Raw genomic sequence first — 18,008 nt, forward strand, 5'->3', positions numbered from 1 at the left:
TTTTTTAAAAAACAATTTGTGTTTTAAAAGCAACTTTTTTTTTGCTGGAAATGTAGATTTGAAAAGAAACACGCAGAAAGCGGGAAAAGAAATGAAAAGTTTGGAATCAAGATGGCGGCGACTCACCTCGGTTCAGAACGATAAGGCCCGCCCACACACGCACCGATTGGTGGACCGTCAGGTCACCGAAGCGTAGGATTGGTCAATCGTCCCGTCACTCGACTCTAGGAGGGCCCGCACGCACGCGCCAGGAACTCGCCCCCGCCACGCAGCGATTGGTCGACCGTCGGGTCGCTCGACCGTATGATTGGTCGACCTTGACGTCACTCGATGCTAATGAGCGGATAATGAGCGGAATGTTGAACGTTTTTTGGATACCGCAGGCGCAATTTTTGTCTGGCCGAAACGTAAATATGCTTATGACGGTTCTGGAATCGTAAGCTTTCTTTTGATGTAACTCACATGTAGGTACGCTCTATAACTTTCGAGTTTATACAATACAGACAGACAGAAAGACAGATCAACCGCTTTATATAGATAATAAAATATAGATAATAAAAGTAAAGTAATAAATTAATTGCACTATATTTGAACTTTGGTCAGGGATTTATTTCTGATTGTATAGAATAAGATATGCTGGTTGAGAAAAAGCAGTGGCCACTGTTGCAGAAGGTGTGCTGTACCACTTTATTGGTTACATGTGGACAAGAGAGTTCCTTATCACAGCAAGTTAGGCACTTAGCTAAATGTATCGTGGATGAATGCCTGGCAAACCAGTTTTTTAGGCTGCACGGTTGTTTCAGGAGCTACATCTTAATCTGTTCTTCCCTTAATACCAGTTTGCCCTCCTCCCTTTCCAGTTTAGTCTTCTCTATATTGAAAAATTGTATAGCATGCAACAGGTAATGATGATCTTGGTGACCCTGTTGGGGCTGGACTGTAAAGCATCCCCTGATGTTGAGTCTTCTGAAGTGCTGCCTCTAGATGGCAATGGTCTATAAGGATCCTGATAGTTGCATGGTCTTCATTGTACCTGAGCTCTACTTTTGGCCATGGCTGGTGCAAGGGAAAAAATTCTGAGGGACAGTATTAATCGTCATTTAGAAAGGTACGGATTAATCAAGGACAGTCAGCATGGATTTGTTAAGGGAATATCATGTCTCACTAACTTGGTTGAATTTTTTGAGGAGGTAATGAGGAGGGTCGATGAGGGTAGTGCGTTTGATGTAGTCTACATGGATTTTAGCAAGGCTTTTGACAAGGTCCCACATGGCAGACTGGTCAGTAAAGTAAAAGTCCATGTGATCCAAGGAAAAGTGGCAAGTTGAATCCAAAATTGTCTGTGGTAGAAAGCAAAAGGTACTGATCGAAGGGTGTTTTTGTGACTGGAAGGCTGTTTCCAGTGGGGTTCCGTAGGGCTCAGTAGTAAATCCCTTGCTTTTTGTGGTATATATGAATGATTTAGACTTCAATGTAGGAGGCATGATTGAGAAGTTTGCAGATGATACAAGAATTGGCCATGTGGTTGATAATGAAGAAGAAAGCTGTAGGCCGCAGGAAGATATCAATGGACTGGTCAGGTGGGCAGAAAAGTGGCAAATGGAATTCAATCTGGAGAAGTGTGAGGTAATGCATTTGGGGAGGGCTAACAAGGCATGGGAATAAACTATAAATGGTAGGATACTGAGAAGTGTAGAGGAACAGAGGGACCTTGGACTGCATGTCTACAGATCCCTCAAGGTAGGAAGACAGGTAGATAAGGTGGTTAAAAAGGCATACAAAATACTTTCCTTTATTAGCCGAAGAAAAGAATATAAGAGCAGGGAGGTTATGCTTGAACTGTATAAAACACTAGTTAGGCCACAGCTAGAGCACTGCATATAGTTCTGGTCACCACATTACAGGAAGGATGCAATTGCACTAGAGAGGGTACAGAGGAGATTTATGAGGATGTTGCCAGGACTGGAGAATTGTAGCTATTAGGGAAAATTGGATAGGCTGGGGTTGTTTTCTTTGGAACAGAGGAGGCTGAGGGGGAGACTTGATTGAGGTGTATAAAATTATGAGGGGCCTAGACAGAGTGGATAGGAAGGACCTATCTTAACAGAGAGGTTAGTAACCAGGAGGCATAGATTTGAGGTAATTGGTAGAAGGATTAGAGAGGAAATGAGGAGAATTTTTTTTACCCAGAGGGTGGTGGGAGTCTGGAACTCACTGCCTGAAAGAGTGGTAGAGACAGAAACGTTCATCACATTTAAAAAGTACTTGGATATGCCCTTGAAGTGCTGCAACCTACAGGGCTACGGACCAAGAGCTGGAAAGTGGGATTAGGCTGGATAGATCTTTTTCTGCTGGCCTACACGATGGGCTGAATGGCCTCCTTCTGTGCTGTAAATTTCTATGTTTCTAAGGGTTTCAGTAGCCAAGGCTTAAGAGGTTAGCCTTGGTTACTGAGGAATCATCCTGGCAGTCAGCCTTTACCTTCAAATAGTGGCACAGACTACTCCCTTAGAAAGAAAGCACCATGACCACTAGCTGGGAAGTGGGCACTGAACTTACGTTACAATGTTACTGATCATTGACCAGCTGAATATAGATGGAGGGCTCTTTCAGGTAGGCCGTGGCATTGCATCTTGGAGCCTAGATCTTCACATGGGTGCCAATGAGGCTTTAGACTTCATAGAACCCAGCAATGCAATGCAATTGCACAGCCCTGTCATGCTGCTGTTGTTGTTCATTGAATCATACAGCACAGAAGGAGGCCATTCAGCCCATTGTGCTTTTTGAAAGAGCTATCTAATTAGTCCCACTTTCCTACTCTTTCACTTTGGGCCTGGAAATTTTTCCTTTTGAATTATATTTCCAATTCCCTTTTGAAAGTTACTATTAAATCTGTTTTCACCACCTTTTCAGGCAGTGCATTCAAAATCACAACGGCTCGCTGTGTAAAAAAAATTCTTCTCATCTCCCCTCTGGTTCTTTTGCCAATTATCTTAAAATTGTCCCTCTGGTTTCCGACCCTCCTGCCAGTGGAAACAGTTTTCCCTTATTTACTATCAAAACTTCATAAATTTTGAAAACCTCTATCAAATTGAATAGGAAAGATCATGAATGAGTTGGTCCTGTTCGACAATGCATTAATCAAATGTTAAAATACATGTGTATACTAAAAATTGATTCATAATTGCAATTGTTCCCAGTGTAGCCTGAAAGGAACTGGAAGCATAAACATTTGAGGATGGTGAGAACCTTGACTGCTGCGAAGAGTGCTATTCTTATGGTGAAGGCTGTCTGTAGCAGATGGCACAGCTCTGTAACTGCCTTTCTGTTGAGTGTGAGCCTACAAAGGCAGCTCTTCAACATTGCCAAATAGTTGCACCATTTCTTTCTATGATTCTAAGGGTATCAGTAGTCAAGGCTTAAGAGGTTAGCCTTGGTTACTGAGGAATCATCCTGGCAGTCTGCCTTCACCTTCAAACAGTGACACAGACTACTCCCTTAGAAAGAAAGCATCATGACCACTACCTGGGAAGTGGGCACTGATCTTATGTTGCTCAGTTAATGGCAGGTGCAGGCAGTCAGCTTCTGGTGTAATTGGTTTTCCCTGGGATCCCTTCTTTGCTTTTCATCCCCCTGTTCCCTTCTCCTTGAGCTTGCTGGAACACTGAATCTGATGCCCATGAATTGAATTCAATAGCAGCAACAATACATGTAGCAGATGAACTTTCAGAAGTCATTTCCTGAAAGACCAAAACGTGACTGGCCTTAACCACCCATTATAATGGTCGTAGCGTAGACCCTGGGATTTCATGCACTAAAGAATGAGGGATCTGGTGAATTCAGAAACTCCCAATTTCCCAATCTCCACTCATCTAGTTCTCACTGGCAGAACTATTACTACTGATCAGAAATTCTACCCTAAAGAATGTGAATAAATTGCTTGAGCTTTGCGCTAAACTTTATGGCTACAACAAAATTCCCTGTATTATTATATAGGGTTATAACATAGAAACATAGGAGCAGTAGGCGGCCATTTGGCCCCTTGAGCCTGCTCCGCCATTCAATGAGATCATGGCTGATCATCCAAACTCAGTACCCTGTCCCTGCCTTCTCCCCATATCCCTTGATCCCTTTAGCCTTAAGAAATATATCTAACTCCTTCTTGAATATATTTAATGAATTGGCCTCTGCTGCCTTCTGTGGTAGAGAATTCCACAGGTTCACCACTCTCTGGGTGAAGAAATTCCTCCTCGTCTCGATCCTAAATGGCTGACCCCTTATCTTTAGACTGTGACCCCTGGTTCTGGACTCCCCCGCCATCGGGAACATCCTTCCTGCATCTAGTCTGTCTAGTCCTGTTATAATTTTATAAGTTTCAATGAGATCCCCTCTCATTCTTCTAAACTCCAGCGAGTATAAGCCCAATCGACCCAATCGCTCCTCATACGTCATTCCTGCCATCCCAGGTGTCAGTCTGGTGAATCTTCGCTGCACTCCTTCCATGGCAAGAACATCCTTCCTCAATAAGGCGACCAAAACTGCACACAATACTCAAGGTGTGGTCTCACCAAGGCCCTGTACAACTGCAGCAAGACATCCTTGTTCCTGTACTCGAATCCTCTCGCTACGAAGGCCAACATACCATTTGCCCTCTTAACCGCCTGCTGCACCTGCATGCTTACCTTCAGCGACTGGTGCACAAGGACACCCAAGTCTTGTTGCACTTCCCCTTCTCCCAATCTATTGCCATTCAGATAATAATCTGCCTTCCTGTTTTTGCCACCAAAGTGGATAACCTCGCATTTATCCACATTATACTGCATCTGCCCAATCACCCAACCTGTCCAAATCATACTGGAGTTTCTCGGCATCCTTCTCACAGCACACGCGCCCACTTAGCTTTGTGTCGTCTGCAAACTTGGAGATATTCCATCTAGTTCCCTCGTCTAGATCATTAATATATATTGTGAATAGCTGGGGTCCTAGCACCGATCCCTGCGATACCCCACTAGTCACTGCCTGCCACTCGGAAAAAGACCCGTTTATTCCAACAAACAAACACTGCAATGTGATTTTAGGAACAAAAAACTACTTTCTAATCAAGGTACCTATTCCAGCATAAAAGGAATGTAGTATCTAGTTTTTTAGTAGATAACTAAAATTAAATTGTGGTGCAATTATTAAACTGTTGAGCTTCAGCTATAAATGTGGGCTTTAACCACAGGTAAATGCATAATCTTTACACCAATGGAATCTTCAGAAATAAATATTATATTAATGCTTTGCAAATTCCAGCTACCTACTAGTTCACAGATGAACTGTGACACAGAGTTATCATTTGCTAAAAGACAAGTATTTATCATTGGACATTGCTTACAGCCAAAATTTAGGTATAACATACTCTGCTTTTGACATCCTTTAACTTTGGAAGAATTTCTAAGCCAAATCCATCTGCCTGGCCACGTGTCCTGTTCCCACCATTCATGTGATTTCCAAAGGCTAGGATGAGTCCAAGTACAATCTTCACACTTTCTTGATCTGTCAAACTCTGCACAAAGAAGTCTTAATTAATGAGTGAGGATTTTTTAAACATTCAGATAATAGAATGGTAGATAATTAACCAACAATACTGCAATTTTCATTCATAGTTACATCAGGAGCCAAACTCTGCAACTCTTTAAGACCACAGATACAATCATATTGCTTGTTGATATATTTTGGAATAAGTTTGCACTCATTTTAAACATAAAAGTGGACATTCCTGGAGTATATTCAACAAGGTGACAATAAATCAATCCAATTAGATGAACAATTAACAGATCATTTGCAAAGATGACGGTTGGGATAAGGTCTGCAGAACCATACGGTTAAACAAAAGTTAACAAAACTGGGTTTCAACAGGAGATGGTATTAAGTTTCTTGATTTCAATACAGTGAGATTACAGGGGCATGTCTAGTTTCTTCAGTCTTTTTGTTCTTAATGAAAAACTAAATACAGAGTAAAATAATATCATTGTTGGAGCACCATCATCACAAGGACTGCAGTGGTTCAAGATGGCCCACCACCTCCTTTTCAATGCAACTAGGGATGGCCAATAAATGTAGTTTTGCCATTGTCAGCCTCATCCCGAGAACAAATAAAACAAATCTGGTTGTTAAAGCTATCAAAATATTTTTGGCTTCAAACCCTAAATATGATCTTTGATTAATCATACCTTGCTCAAGTGCAGAACATTCGCTACTTTGCGGTGTATTGTGGAGATTCCTTCCATAAAAACAGACTGGAATATGATACAGTGAGTACGTTCAGCAAAGTTAGGAATCTGTGATAATTCATACAAGAACCTATTGAAAAATGATAAGTGATTTGTGTCAGATATAGCTATTTTGAATTCATATGAAATAAGGAAACCAATTAATACAAAAACAGAATAAGTAAAAGCAATGGCAATAATATTTTATTGAGGTTATTAACAATACACCTTTTGATTTGAATTCCACTAGGTAAGGTTATGGCCTAGAAATTCAGTTGTTTGCGTCAGCCGCTAGCGCCTTAGGAGGAGGAGAAGTGGGGTGCTAAGCGGCTAGCGCCCGGGCGCAGCGCGATCTGCGCCTCTTGTGAACTTCAGTTAAGATTTAGCGGCGGCGCAAAACTTTTGCGCGCGCTCAGCTGCGCGCGCAGATCCTGACGTCATTTCATGGTGCAACGCCCTTTGTGCGCCCCAAACCGGAAATTCAGTGGCGCCGGCCTATTGTGCGCCTGGCGCCCCTAGCGACTGGTACAGGGGAACAGTTCCCAGTCGCTGCGGGGCGCGGGGGACGCTAATTAAAGGGCACTCCTCCTGCAGTATCAATGGCAGCCATTTTGCACCACGCCTTCTTTGTGAGAGACGAATCTTTGGAGAGAGACAAAGGTAGAGAGCTTTCTGGTTTGGCTCAACACTCGCGCAGGTACTTGTGGCTTCAGGCCACAGCTTTGCACTTGTCTTTAACTTCAGAGTCATAGCATTGATTGGAAACATATAATGGGGGCTGCAATGGGTGGAAACGTTGGGCTTCTCCATTGCATTCAAAGGGCTCAGAGACACCGTGAGAGAGTGCCAGTCATGGCCAGATGGAGAAGGGGCAACAGGCGTCAGCAAAGGAGGCCTTACCCACCCAGAGTATACCGCCAGCAGTTCTCATATCTGAACATGTCTGAGGAGCAGTGTGTTCGGAGGCTGCGATTCAGAAGGGCGGTGGTCACTGAGATCTGCCACCTGCTTCGCGGAGATCTGCAGCCACAGCTGAGGAGCAGGACGTCTCTGTTGGTGGCAGTGAAGGTGACGGTGGCTCTCAACTTCTATGCCACCGGCTCCTTCCAATTCGCTACTGGGGACATTTCCAACATCTCCCAGATTGCGGTACATTGCTGCATCCGCCAGGTGACCAATGCCCTTTTCAGAAGGAGACGTCAGTTCATCTCTTTCCCCATGACCGTTGACAAGCAGCAACAACGTGCAATGGGCTTTGCAGCATTAGCGGGCTTCCCCATGGTGCAGGGCGCCATTGACTGCACGCATGTGGCTTTGCGGGCACCTCTAGAGAATGCCGAGGATTACCGCAACCGGAAGGGCTACCATTCGCTCAACGTGCAGTTGGTGTGTGACCACAGGCAGCTCATCCTAGCTGTCAATGCCCGCTTTCCAGGCAGCAGCCATGATGCCTTCATCCTGCGCCAGACTTCTGTGGCAGACATGGTCGAGGCCCAGCCTCACCCACGAGGATGGCTTCTCGGGGACAAAGGCTATCCTTTGTGCGCCTGGCTGATGACCCCGCTCCGTGCGCCCAACACCCCTGCTGAAGAGGGATACAATGACAGCCATCAAGCAACCAGCAACATCATTGAGCAAACAATCGGCGTGCTGAAGCAACGGTTCCACTGTCTGGATCGTTCCGGAGGAGCCCTACAGTACTCGCCTGAGCGAGTCTCCCATTTCGTTGTCATGTGCTGCATGCTGCACAACCTGGCTACCCGCAGGACTCAGCCACTGCCAGCAGACATTGGAGGACCACCAGAGGAGGAGGAGGAGGAGGAGGAGGAGGAGGACCAGCACAGGAGGGAGGCAGAAAGTGCAAGGGCCGCCCGTCGGCGGCTTATTGCAAGTCGGTTCTAGGCCCCCTCTCAGGGAATGGCTTGTGCCAATGGCAGAAGATGAATGTAGCCACTCCACAAGCCCTCAGCCGAGCAGGGCAACCAGGACTGCCAAAAGAAAGCATGGACAGTGCGATTTAAGATTTTTTTTTACTATGATACCTCTGTGCCCTTCCCACATGACAAACTAATGGAGAGAAACCCCCCCCAAAAACACAAATACACCAGTCTCGGCCTTTACAAGTAAAACAAATAGACCAGTCTCGGCCTTTAAATATGCAACAAATGCACCAGTCTCGGCCTTTAAATATGAAACAAATACACCAGTCTCGGCCTTTAAATATGAAACAAATACACCAGTCTCGGCCTTTAAATATGAAACAAATACACCAGTCTCGGCCTTTAAATATGAAACAAATACACCAGTCTCGGCTTTTATAAGTAAAGCAAAACATTTGGCCACACCTTCTACTTTTCCCCTGCAAGGGTGATCCGTTTCGCTTCCGTGACTGGCCCCTACCCGCCCTGCAGCTCCTCCTCAATGGGACCCCAGTGGCTGCAGCAAGGCTGGGGGAAGGCTGCTGAGGGTCAGATGGTGAAACGGCAGATGCCCTTGGGGGTCGGCCTGGACCAGCTCTGGGCCTGGAGGGGCCGGCTGCTGACTGCTCCAACTCTGTTTGGGACCAGCAGTCTGTCCAACAGCTGGTGGCAGCTGCAATGGAGGAGTGACAGTGTTGGCTGCAGGAATGCTGCCAACCTGACAGATCACAGGCACTCCCTGGTCGGCTGTTACATTGGCACGCGCACGGGCCAGCACTGCAGCATGCGCAGCAATCTGCTGAGGCACAGACTGCTGGGCTGCTGCGGCACGGTGAGTGCCCCGGCGATGCCTGGCCGATCCAGCGAGTGTGGCAGCAGTTAGTGCCCGTGTGGCCCTGGTCTGTGTCTGCATGACAGCAGCCAGTGAATGCACGGCACGACTGAGCACTTGGCTAGAAGCCGCCTGTGAAGCAGCGAAGTCCTGCTGACTCCTAGCCTGTGCTGCCGCGATGTCCTGCAGACTCCTGGCCTGTGCTGCACTGAATTGTTGCAGACTCCTGGCCTGTGCTGCCCCGAATTCCTGCACACTCCTTGCCAGTGACTCTATGGAGTCAGGCATCCTTGCCACTGCAGCCATGAGCTCAGTGTGCCTGCGCTCAGCCTGGGCGCCCATTTCCGCTAGGAGCCGCACCTCCTCTGCGCTCACCGTAGCAGGACTGGAGGCCACACTCACCCTCCGGGGAGAAGGCCGCCGAGCTTCCCCACCCCTCCCGCGTTGCTGCAGCCCGCTGGTCCCCGGAGCTTCACTATCCTCCGACCCTTCCCCCCTGCTCCCCTCCAGGGAAGACGTGTCACCATCATGGCCATGGGCTGCCTCGGCTGAGGGTGTCCCTGATGGGCTGGCTTCCTCTTCCTCCTCCTCTATGTCTGACTCGGACACAGTGCCAGCTTGAGGGCCCGCCTCCTCACCTGGCGAGTCACCATCTGAAAGCAGGGAGGCACAAGAGTTGCTTTAGAGTGAGGACAGGGCGGCAGCGAGGGAGGCATGAGTGCTGCTGTGCACTGCATTGGTTCGATAGTGGCAAAGGATGCTGGTGTGAGGCGCAAGTGGAAAGGGAGAGGTCAAAAAGGTGATGACCTTACCATTGGTGCCCAGAACAGGGTCAGCATCTCCAGTGGCGACGGGGCACTCAGCCAGCCTGCCATGATCTGCTCCACTCGCTGCTCGAGGTTGCTCAGCTGTTTCAGGTCAGGACGGCCTCCCCCGGTCTGTCGCTGCTGTCTTCTGTTATGTGCCAGCTTGGCCTGCAAGAGAAAGGACCGCCTCCAAGTACAGTGTCAAGCCCTGATCTTGCCCGCACTGCCTCCCATGTTCGATTAGCCCTGACAGTGTCAAGCCCTGATCTTGCACGCACTGCCTCCCATGGTCGAATAGCCCTGACAGTGTCTAAAGTCCTGATTGCGCAAGTGCTTTTCATGACAGTCCCATAGCTGCTGGATGAGGGCTGGCCATTAGGGCTTTCAGACCTGTTTGGCCATAAAGTGAGGTGCACATGCAGGGATGAGGATGATACTGGAAAGGGTACTCACCCTGACAACCCGAGTGAGGTCGTTGAATTTTTTCCAGCACTGGGTTGGTGTCCTGCCAACCACGCTGTTGGACGTGACCCGGTTTGCCACATCCCTCCATGCTTTCCGATATTCGGCGGGCAGCGGCCTCCTGCCACCCTCAGGGAAGAGGATATGGTGCCTGCGGTCCACTGCGCCAACCAGCAGCCTCAGGTCACCCTCGCCGAAGCGCTGCGCTCTCTCCCTGGCCTTCTCCATTCTCCTGGGCGTGGAGCTGTTCCAGAAGCAGTGTTCAGGCCTTGCCTTAGGGCTGCAGTGTGCAGGGCGTGGCAGCCAAGCAATCCCACCCTCCCCCTTTAAGTGCTGGCCGGCGCCTGACTGTCTGCCCTCAATGAGCAACTCGCCGCACCTGCGCTGCGCCCGCCTTCGGTGTTTGCACCCCGGATCGCCGGCTTAGCGCCTAATGATAGTCGTGCATCGCCTGCTTTAGCGCAGCAGCAACCTCTTGGGGCTATGCAACTGAATATCGGCGAAGGTGGCGCTAAGTTGCGCCGGGCGCAAAAGTTAGCGAACGCCATGCTGTAGCGCCCCAAACGTGGCTATACTGAATTTCTAGGCCTATATGTTTTAATAAGCTACATTGAATGATCCAGCAGAGTAGAGGTGGAGTGCTAATTAAAGTACAAGGTGTGAGACAATGCTCTAATCAATTCAAGGTGCTCTATTAGTACAAGTAGCTGAAAGTCAAGTTGCTTTTATATTGGCAATTTCACATCCCTACCCTAAATTGTGATTGATTGATCACTATATGGGGACTAAATTTAACATTGTTGCACCCATTTTATGGACCTAAAACAGGCATAATTATAACCAATTTGGCAGGGCAAAGGCCCGCATCTGATCTACATGGGTGTTCAGGTCAGTGCTAAATTGGTCGCTTTCTTTTTAAGATGGCCCTGGTGGCTGCCTGAAATGCACGCAAGCCTCATTTCAATATGGAAATAAGTCTTCTGCGCTCATTTCCAACCCGAATTGGTAAATTTGTTTGCTCTAGTGGGAGTTTGGGACCGACTGGTATTTCTGAGACTTGAGCAGCCCAACCAGCAGTCCACAGATGCGGTGATTTCCAGCAAAAAAAATGTTTTTTGTCTGTTTTTTTGTTTTTCATACAGACCCCAGCATCTGCAACATTTGACCCCTTGTGACCCCACCTCATTGTTCTTTGATGTAATGTTTTCCTGACTGACCTGTTTGGACACTATTCACACCTTTGATTGCTGTGATTATCTCTCTGCCGAGGTGTGATAAATGGCAGTTGGAAAGATTACCTGTAAACATCTGACATTATTCTCTGACTATATAAGCTGTGTCTTTATGCATTTCTCCACTTCACCTGACAAAGGAGCAGCGCTCCGAAAGCTTGCGATTTCAAATAAAGCTGTTGGACTATAACCTGGTGTTGTGTGACTTCTTACACTTAAAAAGACCGCTGGAGGCCACTCATAAAAAGCGTTCTGGTGTCCGAAGGAGCAGGAGTGCTCTGTCTGGCTTCAGGAAAACAAATGTGGGCTGCTACCAGACAGTCCCCCCAGACTGGATTTACCACTGGACCTGAAACTGGTTCTGCCCAGGCAGGTGAGCTGCATAGGGGCACCTGATTGGTGCCTGCAGCTCACCTGATATATTCCGTTTAGTTCGGCCCACAGGTGTCTCTATTCCAGCATGTCATTGCTGCCCACCACCAGAATCCAGTCTCAATTATGCCCCAATATGTTTATAACGAACCGAGGAATCCCAGCATAGATAAGGGAATAAATAAATGCTTTGCACCCTTTTCTAAATAAGTGATTATTATGCAACTTTTGAAGTTAAAAATAAAGCTGTTGATATATTATAGAAACATTTCACAATCAAAGGTCAAGACTAACCATGCCGTTAAAAGGGTACTTACAATGGAACGGACAAGCCTAACTTTTTCTGGCGAGATTTAGTATGTATATATCAGGTAAGTACAGCAACTTCACGCCATTCCATATACAGGAAACCCTTTTTTATCCGGTACCGACGGGACCGGCGTGGTGCCGGTTTATCAAAAAGTCCGGATTACAGAGAGGTACACAGCAACAAATCCAGGCTTCCCTGTTGCTTAGCAACAGGTGCAGGAACCCTGGCCACAAGATCCAGGCGTCCCTGTTGCTTAGCAACAGGTGCAGGAACCCGGCCACAAGATCCAGGCGTCCCTGTTGCTTAGTAACAGGTGCAGGAGCACTGGCCACAAGATCCAGGCATCCCTGTTGCTTAGCAACAGGTGCAGGAACCCCGGTTACACAGCCACAGATCCAGGAACGGCCACTAATATGAAGTAAAACTTACCTGAACCTACTACAGAGATTTCTGGTTATTTAGGTGCCGGTAAATCGAGAGTTTCCTGTATTTGAATGTTGAGTCTCTCGGCGAGATACCGTTATTGCACAGCTTCTGGAGGAGCATGGCATCTTGGACAGTAACTTCCTAATTTATGCATTTATAACTGCACATATATGGTCGTTGAAAGTTGCTGTCCAATTTACATATTAATAACGGCGAGTGCTGTTAGTCTCACCATTATTTCTACTGCAAAATCCATCCCATTTAATGATTGTGATACAATAACAAATGAAAGGAATACTCTTTTGATTTGTTTTTAATCTTTACCGCTTTAAAGAACATTTTAATAATTGGACCAAAGGCTCCTGGTGCTAAGGCTCAGTGACACAATATCTTGTTCCTGTGCCCTAGCCAATGCCACGATGTCAGAACAATCATCTTAGAGTGACTTGGAACCTTTTACTTTTAATTTGCTGAATACTGTTTTACAAATTTAATCGTGTATTTTTAAAATAATACATAGGCCTAGAAATTCAGTATCGCCACGTTTGGGGCACTACAGCTGGACGTTCGCTAAATTTAGCGGCCGGCGCAACTTAGCGCCACCTTCGCCAAAATTGAGTTGCATCGAAGAGGTTGCTGCTGCGCTAAAGCAGGCGGTGCACGATTATCATAAGGCGCTAAGCTGGCGAGCCGAGGCGCTACCACCGAGGGCGGGCACAGCGCAGGTGCGGCGAGTTATTGATTGAAGGCAGACACGCCGGCGCTGGTCAGCTCTTAAAGGGGGAGGGTTGATTTGGATTGCACCCACGCCCTGCACACTGCAGCCCTGAATCTAGGCCTAAACAGAGCTGCTTCAAGAACGCTACGCCCATGACTATGGAGAAGGCCAGGGAGCGAGCGCAGCGTTTCAGCGAGGGTGTCCTGAAGCTTCTGGTTGGCGCAGTGGAGCGCAAGTGACCTGTCACCTTCCTTGACAGTGGCAGGAGGCCACTGCCCAGCGAGTACAGAAAAGCCTGGAGGGAGATGGCGAACAGAGTGACTTCCAACAGCTTGGTCCCCAGGACACACACGCAGTGCAGAAAAAAGGTCAACGACCTCACTCGGGTTGTCAGGGTGAGTACCCTTTCCAGTATCCTCTTCATCCCTGCATGGGCACCTCACTTTACGGCCAAAGGGTCCTAAAAGCCCCAATGCCCAGCCCTCATCCAACAGCTATGGGACTCTCATGAAAATCACATGCACATTCACCACTTTACACACTGTCAGGGCTATTCAACCATGGGAGACAGTGCAGGCAAGATCAGGGCTTGACACTGTCAAGGCTATTCGACCATGGGAGACAGTGCAGGCAAGATCAGGGCTTGACACTGTCAGGGCTATTCCACTATGGGAGACAGTGCAGGCAAGATCAGGGCTTGACAGTGTCAGGGCTACTCCACCATGGGAGACAGTGCAGGCAAGATCAGGGCTTGACACTGTCAGGGCTATTCCACCATGGGAGACAGTGCAGGCAAGATCAGGGCTTAACACTGTACTCAGAGGCCATTCTTTCTCTTGCAGGGCAAGCTGGCCCACAATCGGAGGCAGCAGCGACGGACCGGGGGAGGCCGTCCTGACCTTAAAGACCTGAGCGACCTGGAGCAGCGAGTGGAGCGGATAATGGGAGGCCGGCTGATTGGCCCCGTCGCCACTGGAGATGCTGACCCCGTTCTGTACAGCAATGGTAAGGTCATCACCTTTTTGACCTCTCTCTTTCCACTTGTGCCTCACACCAGCATCCTTTGCCACTCTCAAACCAATGCAGTGCATTGCAGCACTCATGCCTCCCTCGCTGCCGCCCTGTCCTCACTCTCAAGCAACTCCTGTGCCTCCCTGCTTTCAGATGATGAATCGCCAGGTGAGGAGGCGGGCCCTCAAGCTGGCACTGCGACTGATTCGGAATTCGAGGAGCAGGAAGAGGAAGCCGGCCCATCAGTGCCACACTCAGCCGAGGCAACCCATGGCCATGATGGGGACACGTCTTCCCTGGAGGGGAGCAGGGGGGAAGGGTCTGATGACGGTGAAGCTCCGGGGCCCAGCGGGCTGCAGCAACGCGGGAGGGGTGGGAAAGCTCGGCGGCCTTCTTCCCGGAGGGTGAGTGCGGCTTCCAGTCCTGCTACGGTGAGCGCAGAGAAGGTGCGGCTCCTTGGTGAAATGGGCGCCCAGGCTGAGCGCAGGCACATTGAGCTCATGGCTGCAGTAGCAAGGATGCCTGACTCCATAGAGTCACTGGCAAGGAGTGTTCAGGAATTCGGGGCAGCACAGGCCAGGAGTCTGCAGGACTTCGGGGCAGCAGAGGCCAGGAGTCTGCAGGACTTCGGGGCAGCACAGGCCAGGAGTCTGCAGGACTTCGGGGCAGCACAGGTGGCTTCCAGCCAAGTGCTTAGTCGTGCCATGCAATCATTGGCTGGTCTGATGCAGACACAGATCAGGGCCACACGGGCACTAACTGCTGCCACCCTCGCTGGATCGGCCAGGAATCGCCGGGGCCCTCGCCGCGCCGCAGCAGCCCAGCAGTCTGTGCTTCAGCAGATTGCTGCGCATGCTTCAGTGCTGGCCCGTGCGAGTGCCAGTGTATCGGCTGACCAGGGAGTGCCTGTGCTCTGTCAGGTTGACAGCATTCCTGCTGCCAACACTGTTACTCCTCCACTGCAGCTGCCACCACCCGTAGGACAGACTGCTGCCGCCCAAGCAGAGTTGGAGCAGTCAGCAGCCGGGCCCTCCAGGCCCAGAGCTGGTCCAGGCCGACCCCCAAGGGCATCTGCCGACTCACCATCTGACCCTCAGCAGCCTTCCCCCAGCCTTGCTGCAGCCACTGGGGTCCCATTGAGGAGGAGCTGCAGGGCGGGAAGGGGCAAATCGCGCAAGCGAGGTGGATCACCCTCGCAGGCGAAAAAGTAGAAGGTGTGGCAAAATATTTTTTTTTATATGCAGGCCAAGAACGTTGTGTTTGTTTTTTATATGAAGGCCGACAATGTTGTGTTTGTTTTTTATATGAAGGCCGAGGATCATGGTCATTTGTGTTTAACTGTTTTTTCCATTTTCTCCAGGTTGTGAGAGCCAGTTATGTGTCTGACTGTTTTTTGGGGGGTTTCTCTGTATTTGTTTGTCATGCGGGGAGGGCACAGAGTTTGTAAAATAAAAAATTGTCTTTATTCAGATTGTCCATGTTTGCATTTTGAACTATTTGTTGCCTTGACCGGCTGAGGGTTTGCGGAGCGGCTCCATTCATGTTCTTTCAATGTCAGAAGCCATTCCCCGAGAGGGGGCCTAGAACCGACTTGCGTCCATGTCCATGTCCATGTTTGGACCAAGGCTGTAATGAGGTCTGGAGCGGGGTGGTCTTGGCAGATCCCAAACTGGGCAACAGTGAACAGGTTATTGGTGAGTAAATGCCGCTTGATAGCACTGTCGATGACACCTTCCATCACTTTGCTGATGATTGAGAGTAGACTGATGGGGCGGTAATTGGCCGGATTGGATTTGTGCTGCTTTTATTGGACAGGACATACCTGGGCAGTTTTCCACATTGTCGGATAGATGCCAGTGTTGTAGCTGTACTGGAAAAGCTTGGCTGCAGGCGCAGCTAGTTCTGGAGCACAAGTCTTCAGCACGATAGCCAGGATGTTGTCGTGGCCCATAGCCTTTGCTGTATCCAGTGCACTCAGCCATTTCTTGATATCACGTGGAGCGAATCGAATTGGCTGAAGACTGGCTTCTTTTTTTTTAATTCATTGATGGGATGTGGGCGTCGCTGGCTAGGCCTGCATTTAGTGCCCATCCCTAATTGCCCTTGAGAAGATGGTGGTGAGCCGCCTTCTTGAACCGCTGCAGTCCATATGGTGTAGGTACACCCACAATGCTGTTAGGAAGGTGTGGTGTATGTAACCTGTTCCACCTTAAGAGAACTACTTTAAGAGATGTACTACTTTCTCTTGGCTGCTGTATACTGTAATACCGGTGGTGACCACACCGGTATATAAGTGTTGTGTAAGGATTTGCTGGGCAGTTCAGCCCTGACCTCCGAATATTAAAGACCTGTTAAAAGTTATTCTTGTTGTCTGTGTCAGTGATTCATCCTAAACATAACTGGGACACACAGACTCAACAGTGGCGACGAGTCCGATCTTACCCTGCGGCAGTTTTACATCCAAGGCAGCTTCGTCCTCAGAACGGGCGTCGAGAAGAGGCATCCGCCCTCATCATCCTGCTGAGCACCATCGCACGAGAGGCATCGAGAACCCGGGTTAAAAAGAAAAAGAATTCTGACCACGAAGCCCTCCATCAGCGACAGGCAGTGATCATCCCTTCTACCACGGTGGTGGGTAAGCCGATCAGCGACACGAGCAGAAAGTCGGCCGCGTTGGCTGTGGAGTAGGGGAGGGAAAACGGAGGAATAAGGGCGGAGAGCTCGACCATGGCCGGTAGAAAGGGCCGGGCTGCAATCGAGGCCGAGAGGCGCAGCGACTGGGGCAGCTTAAGGCTCGAGAGCCGCGGCGAACTCAAACGCAGCCGGTGTACAGGACCGGGCTGCAAGCGGGGCTGCGAGGCAAAGCAGCGTCGGGGAGTTGAGAAGCTTAAGGCACAAGAGCCGCGGAGAATTCAAACGCAGCCGGTGTAAAGGACCGGGCTGCAAGGCAAAGCAGCGTCGGGGAGTGAGAACCGCTGGGGAGGCGAGAATGGCAGCAGCAAGGCAATCGCCATTGCAGCCAGCGGGGGAAGAAGGCAAACGAGGGAATCCGCCATTGTAGTCGGCGGGGGAAGAAGACGAGCGCGGGAAAGACCGCCAAGCGCGGGAAGCCGCCATTTTAGTAGGCGGGGGAAGAAGACAAGCGCGGGAAGCCGCCATTATGAAAAAAAAAATTGCTAGGATGCCTAAACATGGGAGCATTAATACCTTTGATAGCGATATCGAAGATTGGACCACGTATGTAGAACGCATGGAAGTGTATTGTAAAGCAAATAAGGTACCAAATGATGAGAAAGCACTAACCTTATTAAGCTCAATGGGTGCGAAAACATACGGGCTATTGAAGCACCTTCTATCACCAAATAAACCGGCGGATCAGACTTTCACGAATATTGTTACTGTCCTGAAAGATCATTTAAACCCCACGCCGCTGATGATAGCGGAACGATTTAAATTTTACAGAAGAACGCAGCTGAAAGACGAAAGCAACGCTGAATTTTTAATTGAACTGCGTAAGCTAGCAAAGTACTGTCAGTTTGGAACAGTACTAGCAGATGCGCTGAGAGATAAATTTGTGTGTGGATTGTTAAAAGAAGGAACACAAAAGCGACTGCTTGAGGAGAATGAGCTTACGCTTGATAAAGCTGTCACTATTGCAGCATCGCA

General features: G+C 49.0%; 1 protein-coding gene across 5 annotated transcripts in view; it reads right to left on the bottom strand.

The window, feature by feature from the left end:
* The window catches only part of LOC147109492 (formin-1-like), a 706,352-nt gene that overhangs the window by 301,476 nt on the left and 386,868 nt on the right, over nucleotides 1-18,008 (bottom strand). For all 5 annotated transcript variants that reach the window (XM_086003485.1, XM_086003484.1, XM_086003488.1 and 2 more), the window contains 2 exons: nucleotides 6,216-6,345; nucleotides 5,402-5,548 (listed from right to left, as the gene is read on the bottom strand). In XM_086003485.1, the coding sequence (XP_085859611.1) occupies nucleotides 5,402-5,548; nucleotides 6,216-6,345 (277 nt within the window). The remainder of the gene's footprint in view (nucleotides 1-5,401; nucleotides 5,549-6,215; nucleotides 6,346-18,008) is intronic.

The sequence above is a fragment of the Somniosus microcephalus genome, chromosome 12, assembly GCF_052327205.1.
Source record: "Somniosus microcephalus isolate GS21.2 chromosome 12, FLI_Smic_1.0, whole genome shotgun sequence".
NCBI classification, from domain to species: domain Eukaryota; kingdom Metazoa; phylum Chordata; class Chondrichthyes; order Squaliformes; family Somniosidae; genus Somniosus; species Somniosus microcephalus.